General features: G+C 45.7%; 1 protein-coding gene across 16 annotated transcripts in view; it reads right to left on the bottom strand.

Annotated features, from left to right (window-relative positions):
- Positions 1–14,249, bottom strand: part of FGFR2 (fibroblast growth factor receptor 2) — a 100,721-nt gene that overhangs the window by 53,439 nt on the left and 33,033 nt on the right. For all 16 annotated transcript variants that reach the window (XM_019642950.1, XM_019642964.1, XM_019642963.1 and 13 more), the window contains one exon: positions 9,826–9,995. In XM_019642950.1, the coding sequence (XP_019498495.1) occupies positions 9,826–9,995 (170 nt within the window). The remainder of the gene's footprint in view (positions 1–9,825; positions 9,996–14,249) is intronic.

Below are 14,249 nucleotides of genomic sequence, written 5' to 3' on the forward strand. Positions count from 1 at the left end.
CAGCTCAACCTGGAGCTGGGCTGCCATGAGTCGCCAGCAATGGCGTAGGCTGCAGCCCCTGCTGCAGTGGGCTGCTATGGGCTAGCATGTGTAGCCAGCAGCCAGCGTGAGTGGCCATCCAGAAGCCAGCGACTGATCTGCCTCCCCCGGGAAAAGCGCAATGATGGTGCCAACTTGGGCCAGTGAAGCAACGTCCTCCACAATTAGACTGAAAAACAAAAGGACAGCAACTTCTCTGTCCCCCTTACCCCAATTCCTCAGTGCTGCTCCCATCCCCCAGTTCCCCAATTAAAAAATGAAAAAAAAATTCATCTCATGAGGGCTCCGCTATAAAAACAGGATGGCAGAGGGAGCAACTGTCCCTGTTGAAAAGCAGTGGCAGCAGAGGTAACAGGTTATAAGAGCAGGCGTTCAGCTCTGTGCAAGCCATTAGTTACTACAGAGTGGAGTTAGTGACGCCGGGTTCAAAACCAAGATCACTGCTCATCACTGCCAGGCTTATGAAGGATCACAGGGGAGAAGGCTGGGCTCCTCTTGACGAGAGTACAAGCAATGAGTTAAGGCTGAGCTCTGGACAGACTGTCACTGTGCTTCAATGGCTGCCTGTCACAGACCTCCCCCACCCCCACCGTACAACCATAATGATTGTTTCAGAGTCTGCCGTCACGGAGCTAATGACAGATATTCATTGTCGCCCTCACAGGTGAAGTGTCTGGCAGTATAATGAACCTGAAGGCATCAGGCCTACAGTTGAGAAAGTCTATTTGCCACGTCACAGAAGACTCACTTTGTGCCCACGGCTGGGCCACAGACTTGTAGCAGCACCAAAAACAAGAGGTGAGGTCTCCAAGGAGGGCTAGCAAGCATGTTCTATGCAGAATGTATAGTAGATCTGGGTGCTAAATCTCCCAGTGCAATTAAAATTCTCTAAACCTGGGCCCCTGGGTGCCACCCTGGCACTGTGTGCTCAGACAGAGCATGAAGAGACAGATACTAGAGCTCCTTAAGTTAATTCGAGGCAAACAGGTCCACAGGAGATGCTCCCTCTCCCCAATCCCTCAGGCCTCTGAGGAACCAGTCACGTGGAGGGTAACTTAGGGATGAAGCCCTAACGTCACCAAGGCCCATAATCCAGCATTTAGCCCTGCTGTAAATATTCAGTTCTTTGAGCCCCTACTCAAATGTCATGCCCATAAGCCCTTAAGCATGGCTAGTGCCTGTCTCTGGACCCCATCCAAACTGTCAATGTCTTTCTTGTGCCTGAATCCAGATCTGGCACACGGAGTATTCCAAATGGGGCTCAACCTGAACTGACAGAGGGAGGGCAGTGTCTGCCTCTGCCCAAGACACTAAACCTTGGCATACGCAGCTCAGCATACGGCTGCCATTTTTAGCCCGAGGGCCTATGGTCGGTCCAGTCTCTCGCTAGGACTCTGGCATTCCGCATAAGATCCCTCTGTAAGGGCATATGCTCCTGAATATTTACTTCCGGGAGATGCACTACAAATATTAATAAGTTAACATTTATAAAATGCTTTCACAATGAGAAACACATTTACCAAACAAGGTATTTCTGCCCTTTCAGAGACCTTGGTACTCAATCAATACTGCCCCATGCAGTGCTGTTAATATTTAGTTTCCTACGCCACTGCTCCACCATTTGATTCCTTAACTTACCCCCAATCCCAAATTTTACGAACTCAGGCATTTCCCAAGTGGATGCCCTTAGAAGCCACCAACAGTGGGACTATTTGACACTTTTGTACAGGATATCCTACCATTAATAGTGGCTGCTTAATGACAAGCTAAGAGACTACAAACAGCAACACCAAAAAGGTGGAGAACAAAGGCACAAAGATTTGGAGGTTTTGGGGGGCCTTTTTTGTTTGTTTTTTAAACACTTTGTTTCCATACCATGATTCAGTGTAAACCTAAAGAAACCACCCTCCCAACAAAAAGGCAAGATGTCCTCTTCAACATGTTCTAAATTTCTGGGCTTTTTAGTGCTTGTTTTTCTGCCAGTTATGTCAAATGCACATGAAGCACCTCTGCTTTCACAGAAGAGGGGATGTAAATACCCAATAAACATATGAAAAGATGCTTAACCTGAGAACATCAGGGAAATGCAAATTAAAACAATAATGAGACACTGGTATTCACCAGCTGATTAACAAAAATTAGGAAGATCAATGTCATTGAGCACTTGGCGAGGGTGTAGGGAAATAGAAACTCAAATAGAGAATGGGAACATAAATAGAAAAATTATTTCTGCAAAATAACTGAGTAGTGCCTGTTAAAATGAACAACGTGCATTTTTTTTTTTTTTGGACTCAGTTAATTCGACTTCTAGAAATCTAGCCTACACAGAAAATAGCAGGATGCCTTCAAGGCATATTGAACAAGATTGTTGCTTCAAGCACTGTTTGTAACAGCAGAAAAAAAACAAAATGGGAATCCACCAAGAGAGCCATTAATGATCTATATATTATAGTTCATCCTACATGAACAAATGTGTAGTTCATTCCAGCAGAATTAGCATACAGTCATTAAAAAGAATGAGGGATTCTCATGTTCAGACCTGGTACGGTATCATTAAATTATGGATAAATGAAAAAAGGAGGATGAAAAGAAATATGTATATTCATGATTCCATTTTGTAAAAAATATACACACGCATACATGCACAACTCTACAGATGCATACAGGCCTGAATCTATTAGTATATTTGTATAAACATAGTAAAGGCAGACAGAAAATGTGCTCAGTTGTTAGCAATATACTTTATATAATGAAGTAGTGGAATTATACATGCTGTTTACTTTTTTCTCATTTTCACGTTCCAATTTTAAACAGAAATCGTGCACGCACACAACATAACAGTGAAATGGAACGGCTCCCTGGGCCTCCCTTCAGCCCGAGCCGATCTGCTGCACAATCACTGCACTTGTCACTCTCTGGCAGACCCAGCACGAACGCCCGGAGAGAAGAGAAATCCTGCACCAACAGACACATGCACAATTCCTTCTTTTCATTCCTGCTCATGGCCAAATCTTTGTGCAATTCATCATTATTTTGCATCTGCCAAGGAGCAGAATGAGAGCATGAGAATTCAAAACTATGTTCACTGAAGACTTAAAAATAACATTTCAAAGCTGAAACGAAGCCGATTGAAGCTAATGGCCTAAACTCTCTCGCTTGTAATACAAACTGGATTCCACAAACATTCCACTCCGCGTCATCGCCAAGACAAAAGGTGGCCCACCAGGCAGGTTTTTGCGGAATTCTTCTGTTACCTAAATCCTCCAAGGTGCACGTTAAGCCCCCAAGCTACCTTCAAGTGACAACTGGGAATGTAGATTTTGTTTGTATGACACCAAAACACCTAGGTGAAAGGTGAAAGGTCAGAGACCTAGGCAGTCACCTGGATGTTTGGTTTCCACATTGCAAAAATATCCAGACATTTCCAAATACCCAGGTGTTCGATAACCAGCGGAATAAACATCCAGAAGCTGGACGGAAAGTTTTACCCCGTGCCAAGTTGATGAATGTTATGTCCATGTGCGAATAAATACTGCCAAGGCTTCCTTCCACCGGTATCAGGGCCCAATGTAACCAGAAGACAGCAATCCCTTTAACCCTGGCCTTCATCAAGGTGCCACATCAACCACAATTCAACCCAGAGCAGCTGTCATTAGGATGCATCAAATCTTACTATCCCATGCCAGACAGACCCCAGTTTTCTGCAGGTTCCTGGGGGGCTGCAAGCCATCTCTTTTGGATGTGTGTGCCCGAACTGAGCTTACACGTGTCAGGGGCTGGGGCACTCACTGCTGCTTATCACCACGCAGATGTGGAGGCAACACCTGTTGAATGCTTAGAGGCCAAGAAGTTTGCTTTTCAGGAGGTGTGAGAACAGGGCTGGACGAGCTCAGATCCTCTAGGCAGTGGCCAAACTCTTCCCCGCTCCCCACTTAGTTACCGATGGACAGATCTCTCCAGAGGAGATGGGAAGCAAATTGGAAATGCAAGGCTGCTCTCTCAGAAGCCTGTTCCCTGAAGGTGCTCAGAAAGGTGCCCCGGGCAGAGTGCCAGCAGGGCACCCACCGCCGCTTGAATTTATCTCTTCAAAATTCTCAAGACTCCTCAAAAAGCTTGTCATAGAATTACCATGGGACCCAACAATCCCACTCCCAGGGACGGACCCAAAGGAATTGAAAGGACACGCGTATACTGATGATCACAGCGGCATCCTTCACAAGAGGCAAAAAGTAGAAACAACACAAGTGTTCATCAACAGGTGACTGGATAAACAAAATGTGGTCTATCCATAGGAGGGAATATTATTCAGCCCGAAAAAGGAACATTTTGATTCACACGACAACCTGGATGAACCTCAAACCTATGAAGTGAAAGAAGCCAGATACTAGAAGACAAATACCCTCAGATTCCACTTGAGATACCTGGAACAGAGACAAAATTCATGGAGATAGAAAGTAGATGAGCAGTGTCCAGCGCCTGTTAGGGAGGAGGAATGGGGGATTATTGCTTATCGGGTATGGAGTTTCCGTTTGGGGTGATGAAAAAGTTTTGAAAATGAACTACAAACTATGTTATGTATACTTTGCCATAATTAAAAATACCCCCAACTTTGCTCTCCACAGCACACCTTGGCCCATCTGATATTTACATGCTTTTGGGGGAGCCGTTACTGTGTTTCTCATCTATCATAACAGCGCTCTGACAAAACACGGGCCTGCATTTGAAGAAAACAGTTTAGTAAGAGCATGAATATGGAGCAAAACCGCCTGAGTCCACATGGCAACTCCACCGTAGCAGTCACGTGACAAGCTTCGTCTATAAAAGGGGCAAAATAACAGCATCCGCTGTACAGAGGACCAAGTCAGTGGTACCCAGGAGGCACCTGGCATGGTCAAGACACAGGTGAGCGGTCAAGACATGTTGGCTGATACAACATACCCCTGCTTCCTCATCAGACTCAGATCTGGGATTACAGCTGAAATGTCTTGGCTGAGAAAAAGTGCAACAAAATATAACAATACTAATAAGGACATTAATAGTGATATTTCCAAGTATGTACACTTTGGGGTTAAGCGTAACATTTAATCCAAAGTCTGTAAAATGATGTGAGTAATCTAGAAAATGCAAATCTAATTAGCCTAGCCATCAATACAACCAGTTTCGTTGTGACTGTAAGGAAACAGTTTTTTAAGTTGTCTCTGCTTAGATCTGAAATGTACTTGGACACTAACAGTCCTCTATAATGCTTCCCTCTGTGGAGGGGCTCCGTGGGAACCAGGATGCCTAGAGGCGTGGGTTTGTGTGCCAGGTCCACAGAGCACCTCATCCTGTGATCTCTCCTGGTTCTTATGCAGCTAGGAAGTGGCATAAAAGATGGTTTGTGAGGACATTCTTCTGCTCTATGCCAAAAAGTCATTACATAAGAAAGAGTTGGGAGTTGAGGTGGTCCATTAGTTACCTCAGTCATCGTCTTGCTTTTCTGCATTAAGTTGTAATTACTGTTCAGAGCCCTGTGAAATATCTAGCTATAAAGGTAACCTCTTTATTTAAAAAAAAAAAAAAAAGCTGTGCTGTTGTTTAAGATGAGAAATGGCTGATGCTATGTAATGGTTATGCTACCATTTAAATCACAGTTTTTCGAGCTGGGAGAGATCAGATGTTTGAGACAATAAATCCAATCTTGTCATTTTAAGAATAGGTGACATGAAGCACAGAGAGCTTAAACACCTTGCCCACTGTCGAGCCCAGGCACCAGTACAATTAGGTGGAGGTACTTCTGTTTCAAGTCAAGCTCTATCACTCTAAATAAATTAACAGCATCCAACCAGCCTTTGCCCACATGCTAAGAAAAACAATCATTTGCCTCTTAACCACCTAAGGATGGCTCGGCGTGAGTTCTTTGATAAATAAGGCTAAACTGCAAAATCCCAAAGAGCTTTATAGGTCATTTTAATGAAAATGAGCTTTCTGTCCCAGTCCCTAATTCTGTGTGTGTGTGTGTGTGTGTGTGTGTGTGTGTGTGTGTGTGTGTGTGTGTGTTCCGGTCTCTCTTCATTGGCCACATATTTTTGCCACTTCAAAACAAGCTGAAACAGAATGAGGGCCAAGGTGCCCAACGCATAAACAGGTAGAAAGCGCTAGACAGACAGCAGGGCCACAGGAGCACCGCCACTGTTTATGGAATGAGATTTATGAAAAAGAAAAAAAATCAAAGAAATAACACGTTTGTTTGCGGAAACTCTCAGGTCTTACTTTCTGGAAAAATACATCTTGGAAAACTTGACACGTTGCTTCTTCATTACATAAAGTGGCAAAGGGCAGCAGTCAGCGGGAGAGTCATTTAGACATCGGGCCCTCTGCATGTCAATTAGGTCTCTTTGCTTTTGGGAGGTGTGCTGAGGAACAGAAACTACAAACTGGACAACAGTTCCCTCAGGTCACATGTTCAGATGCATGGTTCTTTAAAACTTTATGTAGGAAAAAAATAGTTTATGTGGGTAATAAACATCAGAGGGAAAGCCCGACATCAGTGACCACACTTCTGACTCCGCCAGGCGCAGGCCCGGAGGGCGGCCCGTGGGCCTGAAGCAGGCCCGTTCCAGCCAGGGAGCCTGGACGAGCACAGGTGCCTGCACACTTCCAGAGAGTATCAGTCTCTGACCTTCAATGACTTCGTGACCTGGGGACTTGGGGTGGGTCTAACACCTCATTAGCGTGGCTTATACTTTAGGTAACTGCGATTTCCCAGGAGATAGGAGATCTGTCTTTCCCTTTCAAGTCCCAGAAGCCTCTGGGGCTCAAAGAAATTTCTAAGAGTTTCCAGTATCCCCACATGGAATGTCTAATGCCACAACTGTTGTGAAAACCCCTTACTGAATCTGGGTTGATTACCTTTTCAGTTGACGAGATGACCCCCCCCCGCCCTTACCCCCACCCAAACCCCACCACTCAGGCCCACAGCTTCTCCACAGAGAAAGCCCAGCAGGGCGGGAAACGCGCCCTCGTCACCGCCAGCCACACACCACAATCCAAAAGGACAGTACCTCCCCCTCTTTGCCTGATTTTCTTAAGCAAAATATATTTTCGATTTGTGTTCTCATGCACTCAAATTCCATCTCTCTTGCACCCCAGGAATGGCTCAAACATGAAACAAGAATACTGTGGTCATCTCTGCCTCCGCAAGGCCAGCCTAAAGGTATTCTGCCGCCAGTTCCTCATTTTGCTTTTAGAGCATAGGCGCTCTTCATCTAGCAGAATGGTGTCATCAGCAATTAGAACTGAACTGCACCTGTTAAAAATCAAGCCGCACTTTCTCATTAGGCCCCCTTAGTCTTCCAGCGTATTCGCAATCACTATTTCAGATTGGCAAAAAAAGCTCCTCACCCATAATCATGAGGTTGGTCCTATTTATTTGGAGACCAGGCATTTCGGGAGGCTCATCGGCCCTTTGTACTGATTTCCAAGGCTGTCTTAAGGGGGGAAATTAGTTAACCGCCAGGATTCTGACCATCACGCTGATATTTAAGATGCATTTACATATAAGTCACTGGAACTGCATCCATTATGTTTTCCGAGAGCATCTGGTGGTTTCAAGAATCCCAGGGGCCATGATTTTAGCAGTTGAACTCTTCCTCTACAAACAGCATCACCTAATGAAATCTCTGCCTGTTCATTCTTAAAAAAAAAAAAAAAAAAGCCAGCCTTCCGATCTCAGTGTCCCTGGTCTAAGGCCTGAACTAAGAACAAAGAGACCAACCCCGCTCCTGCCTGCTTCCACCACCGAGGAGTCGTGGAAGGCAACTGAAGTATGTCGCGGGGCCCAGCTTGAAAGCACCCCCCGCCCCCACCTTCCAGCAGATGGGCCTCACAGCTGTTTCACACATAAAACACCTCACGATGCCCTCAGAAATTTACTCATAGACTTTCCCTATCATCCTCTGGGTTTTGGCTTCTAGATATTCATTTTTCCATGTTAAAACAAAAGTCAAAAATTTTCTCAGAAAAAAACAATTCTTTGAAGATGAGTAAGCATATGTGGTATTTCAGGAGAGGGCTGCAGGGCACTGTGAGTAGAGAGGAGGCCCACTGAACCACAGCAGTGACGGGGCCGGGGCTTGCATGTCACCTACAGTGATGCTGGTTGGATTAAACACAGGTGAGAGGGGCACCAAAGAAATCCTTCCGGGTACCTCACTGCCACCACCAGAAGGCCTCTCCCAGCTGGATTTTAAGGACCTGTGGTCTGAGTAGAAGTGTCCTCTCTTTTACCCACTGTGCCGGGTTCTCAGGTGGCTCCCTGTGATCCCCGAGTCTCCTGAGAGTCATGCCCTTGGGTCGTCTCCTCCCCTAGCGACTTGCTTAATAACAGAAAACAGCAAAAGTGGTGGGAGGCGCTTCCATGAAGAGTTACAGAAGGCTGTGACTTCTGTCTTCCTCACGCTCTCCCCTGGCTCTTGTTGTCTGTTCACCCTCAGGAAGCCAGCTGCCATGCTGCACGCTGCCATACGGAGAGGCCCGCGTGGCAAGGAACCGAGAGAGGCTTCCAGCCAACAGCCCGTGAGGAACAGAGGCCCTCAGTCCAACTACCAGCAAGGAAGTGAACCCTGACAACAACCACACGAGTGAGTCTGAGCAGGTCCTCTCCGGCCCCAGCTGATCCTGCAAATGAGAACCCAGCCTTAGAAGAAACCTTAATGACATTCGTACGAGACGCCTTGACGCAGAGGCCCTGTCCATGGAACTGTGAGATTATGAACAGTGTTGTTGAAAGCCACCACGTCTTGGGGTGATTTGCTACTCAACAATGGGTAACCAATATACCCACTGGTGTTCCCAAGGCACCAAAGGATTTCATAATGAAGTCCCTGAAGTCTTCCTCGTACACTAAATTCTTAAAGTCCTCCCTTTCCACAGTAAATCATTTGGAGATTCTATCTCTTCCTCGAGACAACCTTCCTTCAAACTCAGCCCAGTCCTCTCCTGGACCTTTATCCTTCGTCTCCCAAAGAGCCAACATCACCTGTCCCTACATGTCCACAGGACAACATGCTCCTCTGATTTCTCCCGTACCAGTGTCCTGATGGCCAGTGTTTTGGTCTACCTTGTCTGCGGGACGAGGAGCCCCTGCGAGCTGGACCTGTGCTTTGCTCAGAGCCTAGGATGGTGCCGGCCACAGAGGATGCTCAATCAGCATTTGCTGAATGGACTAGCCAAGGCATGAATGAGCACTTCCTGGCACCCTCAGGGAGATGGCAGTCAGTTCCCACCCCCCACCCCACCCCACAGTGAGTGGTAAGACCATCTTTCACCAGTCAGTAATGGGTTCTGCAGAATCCTGGAAGGTGGAGGACACGGAGGTTGCTTCTGTCACCTCTACAGCGTTCTCCTGGTACGTAGCCTGTCACCCTCCAGTCTCCACTCCAAGTCCATCCACTTTTCATACAACCCTGCTCAAATAAAGCAACTCTACTCACGCTTCTCAAATTCTGCCCCAGTTGTAGTTTTACAGACTATAAAGCATATAGAAAACAGACTCTCAACTTTTGACCCTTCTGTTGTTATTAAACTTGCCTCATATAAAGAATAATGCAAATGGGGGTTGTACTTTAAAATTACATTCAAGTCCAGGGTAACTGTTTTCAAAACAGCAAACATGGACATGATCAATTATAATAATTACTGGTTCTTTTGTTTTAATTCCTTCTAGGTCCTGCTAAGGCGTGACTCCTTACAAAAGGAATAAATAAAAAAGGTAAGACACAGACGCCTCAGAAAGCCTAGTGCTACCTTATAGCCTCCAATGCGATGCTCCTGTTTGAATTCCTTTCCGTTTTTCAGCCACCTCATAGTTGGTGTTGGATTTCCCCCAGCTGGACAGCGAAACTTGACAGTGTTGGCTGCAGGCACCGCATGTAGACGCTTTTCCATCTTCTCGGTGTTGGTCCAGTACGGTGCTCCTGTTTTGGAAAACAACATGAGAATGTTGTGAGATGGACAGGTTCATCTCCAACTCCTCCTAGGTAAGATCATTTTATTTTGTATGTGAACGATCTAACGTTTTCAAAATCTCTGGCTACTATTTACATTGGGGAAAAAATGGTCTGAAGTCCAATCCAGCTGGCCCCGCAGAAGGTCCCTGGAGATGGGCTGCTAGTGAGTGTATGCCTCTTAACGGGTAGCGAGGGGGAGGGCTTGGGGAACCTTCTCTCCCCTGCTCTGACTGCCAGAACTCCAGTTTCTGTTGAGTCATGTTTTAAAAGGCTACTCGATACGCACCGTGGCAAGCCATACAGCAACAGCTGAGTCCTCCCAAAATGTATCCCCACACCTACGAAATGATCGCATACACACACGTAAAAACAAGCTATGCTCGAAAGCCACAGCAACGACTCCATCGGAGCATTACTTTAAAAGATAATCAATGGTATAACCTCACATCCTGGTGGGATGAAATTCACAGAGGCGCCAGTCCTCTCCCAGCACTTTTTACGACAGCCAACAAACCACATCGTTATATGTATTTTAATTTTTAAATGGAAAAAAGGTTTTGTTTTTTTTTCTCCCTCTGCAATGGTGGTTATAAATGTCATAATTCTACTACCATGTCTAAGCACGTAGCTTCATAGAAGGCAACCAGTGAAATAGTATATAAACTTTTGCCCTCTAAATGGCCCTCAAAGTCATAGGTACACGTGATTTTTTTAAACTAAAAAAAAAAGGTTTTTAAATTTGCCAGATGAAGGGCATTTTATCTAAATAAGCACCACAGCATCGATCCAGAACGCCACTGTAAATGCTTCACACCTGCAAAGAACGGCTAATGACTACTATTGACAGAGTGCTCCTTATTTGATAAACACAGCCCTAAAAGCTCTTACACGTTTAACACATTAATCCTGACAACAAGCTGACAAGAAAGGCACTATTACAATCCCTGTTTATAGAGGGGTAAATGGAGTCACAGAGAAGTTTAGTCATCTGCCCAACACTACGAAGCTAGGGAGAAGGTGCAGCCAGGACTCCAGCCAACGCCTTTGAATCCAGAGCCCACTGTCTTCGCTCCAGCTCTGGTACATTGCTTGTAAAAAACAGCTAGTTACTCCAGGGGGTTAGAATCCATCCCTTCAACCACTCTGATGTGTAAGACTCGAGTCCAGGACAGCCAGCCTGGGCCAGAGGCACACCGCCTCCTTTATTACTGTCCAGCACTTCCACTGAAATCTTGTCCAGCACTTCACTTTTCAGATGGGTGTTTCTGTCTTAGCAAACAGGCAGCCAAAAGTCTCAGGATTCACCTAAAAGCACCCATCAACAGGGCCTTGAACATTCTAGAACATTCTAGAACACTGAAATTCTAGCAGACCGATGCAGAACTTATTTCTGATGAGAGTTAGACTGGGCAACAACACACACCCCCCACAAGCCAAAGGCAAAAAGGATCTGGGCAGGGGCTTGCTCTCTGATGTGGACAGACTTAGGTGTCTCGTCCTCTATTCTGTGGGTGGCACAGCTCACTCCTGGGGGTAAGCGATTCCCCCCTTCACTTAACAGCCAGACTTCCATGGTGGAATTAGAATAAACTCATTCGAAACTCCTACCCCTATTTGCCTCACCCCTGCTCTCAAAATCACTGTAAAAGGTGGAGTGGGGTTTCTTAACAAGGGCACGCTGTATCCTCTTTATCTTTCTGCTTATCTAAGCGTCATGGTGGTAGGGTACAGGTGGTGTCTACATGATCCAAGACAAAGCCAAATAAGGCAGAACTGGTCAGTCACATCCACCAGAAAGGCCACAGGGAGGAAAGGGAGCTGAGGGAGAAGGAAATGGAGCTGCACTCTTTCTTCTGCACCCAGCTGCATCTGCAAGGAGAAGGCAACTTGGTAGCCATTTGGCTTTGGGTGTCAAATGCCCGTAAACACACCTATTCTTTTAAGGGGTTCACCAGGGTATATTCGATTCCTATTTATCACAAGACTCTCAGGGACTGAAATAATTTCAATCATCTCTCATGTTAAAAGGTTGGTTCTACTTAGAAACAATCCATCCACAGCCACTAAAAAGGGACCATTAATAGCACAAAATAAATAATGAGCTTTGTCGCTGCACAAAGACTTGAACGAATCTGACCTAAAAGGAGAGCACACCTCATGCTGTCAGGTGTCTGCACTCTTGTCATTTAAGTAAACACAATAGCCTATTCATATGAATTAGCTCAATATTAATGTACTAGTGCTTTCAGATAGCATTGGTTACAGCTGATCCTGAACTGTGGACGGTCATAAAAGAAGTGAACAGGTACATGCTTCTATACCATTAGGTGTGATGTTAATGTTCCCCAAAATGTCAAAAAGTAGGATTTCGCTTAAAGAACCAGGAATGTTGCTCTGTTCCTCTCACTGGGCTGAACCAGTGAGGTTGCAACCCACGCAGGGATCACCCCAGATGGACCTGGCCTGTGGCAACAGCACACTGGCAACCAGCACCTTTGTCTTGGCACCTACGAAATGACTTAAGGACGGGGGTGAAAGAATTTTACTGGAATTTCTGGCAGGTAGCCACTTCCCTGGGGTGAAGTTTCAATCAACACAATCGCACCTATAAGTTCTGCTCATGCAAAACAGACACACAGCCATGTGACAGGGCTCAGACACCGGGCTTCTCATCCAATGCCTCAGCGCTCCACGGTGGGTGGGGCACCAGGAAAGCCAGTCAACAAAGTAGAAACAGATCACCCACACACAGCTCGAAACCTGAATTCACAACATTCTCTTTCCCTGAATAACTAGCTATAAGTCGTGACTCAACAGAAAGGGCCTTCGAGCCAAGTTCTCAAGGTTCCCTGTGTGGCAGTGATGGGCCACCCCCTACCCTCTGCCCAACCCCACTCCGGGTGAGTGCCTCACAGCACAGAGGCACGACATGCTTTTGTGACTAGGCCTCCTTCAAGATGTCAAGCTCACGGATGTTTTTAATGAGCAAAATGCTGGAGGGAAGGAATTATTTTATTATTTTACAATGGCTCGTCCTTAAATAAACTAGTTTTATGGAAAGCTTGAAGAACCTGGAAGGTCTAGAAAAATAATTACGCTGTAGGAATAGCCCTGATGTTTTTCATCAAAAGCCTCATGTCCTCTGCAAACTCTTCTTGTCTTCAATGTTTCCTGCCATTTCTGTGGTCTGGACACATGGAAATGCCAGGTCCCCNCCCCCCCCAAAAAAAAAACTGTAGTGCGGTGGGTGAAAACCAGGGACCAGGCTCCTGACAACGTCCACTACCTAAGGAGGCCTCTTTCAAACCAAGGCTGGTGACCAGCATTGATAACTTTCGTCTGGAGAGGAGCTCGGTTAACGAATGATCTACAAAAACGGAGAAGACCCTTGCACATAGTAGGTGCTCAGGTACAGATGTTGACTCAACAACTTTATTTAAAATGAATCTGCAAGCCAAGGCCACACCATGTTGCTTGAAAGATAGGTACGGCACCCACTTTGTATAACACTAGCATCACCTCAGGGATGTTTGAGGAGTGGATTGAGTCAAATAATGGAGGAGGAATTGTGACATAAACCTCCAATGGCATAAAAAATGGAGTAAACAGGTTGACCTAGATGATGGGTATGGACCCCTTTGCTCTGACATTCTTGGATCTTCTGATGTAATATGTAGTAAAAGAACAATGCTTCTCTCAGTTATTAAATAGTAATACTGCACAGGTGAAAGGAACAGTTAGACCTCCCAAAATAAGTAAAATCTCATCATCAAGGTGCAGTATACCTTATTCATTATCATGTTCTTAGTAACAATGCTAAGAAAGTAGACTTTTACTTTAATACAGAATTCTCTTTAGGTGTGTGGCTGGTTGTAAACAGGCATTTATAACCCATGGAAACGTCCTTCAAAGTTCCCTCCACACAGCCTTTCTCTACCACCTCCACCCCACAGTAAAGAGTCATCGTTCCTTTTCTGGGCCACCTCTGTTATTTACGTGTGTTTCCATCACCAGAGTGTTTCCATACTGAAAAATATTCCTTTCAATGTCTGTGGACCAACAAGAGCGGAGCCCCTGGAGGGTACAGCTTGAGTTGTCTTTAGCCTATGGAGTAGGCACTCAAGCGTTGGATGGATGGATGGATGGATGGATGGATGGATGGATGGATGGATGGATGGATGGATGGATGAATGGATAGATGAATGGATGGATGGATGAATG

This window comes from Hipposideros armiger, unplaced genomic scaffold (genome assembly GCF_001890085.2).
Source record: "Hipposideros armiger isolate ML-2016 unplaced genomic scaffold, ASM189008v1 scaffold_74, whole genome shotgun sequence".
NCBI lineage: Eukaryota > Metazoa > Chordata > Mammalia > Chiroptera > Hipposideridae > Hipposideros > Hipposideros armiger.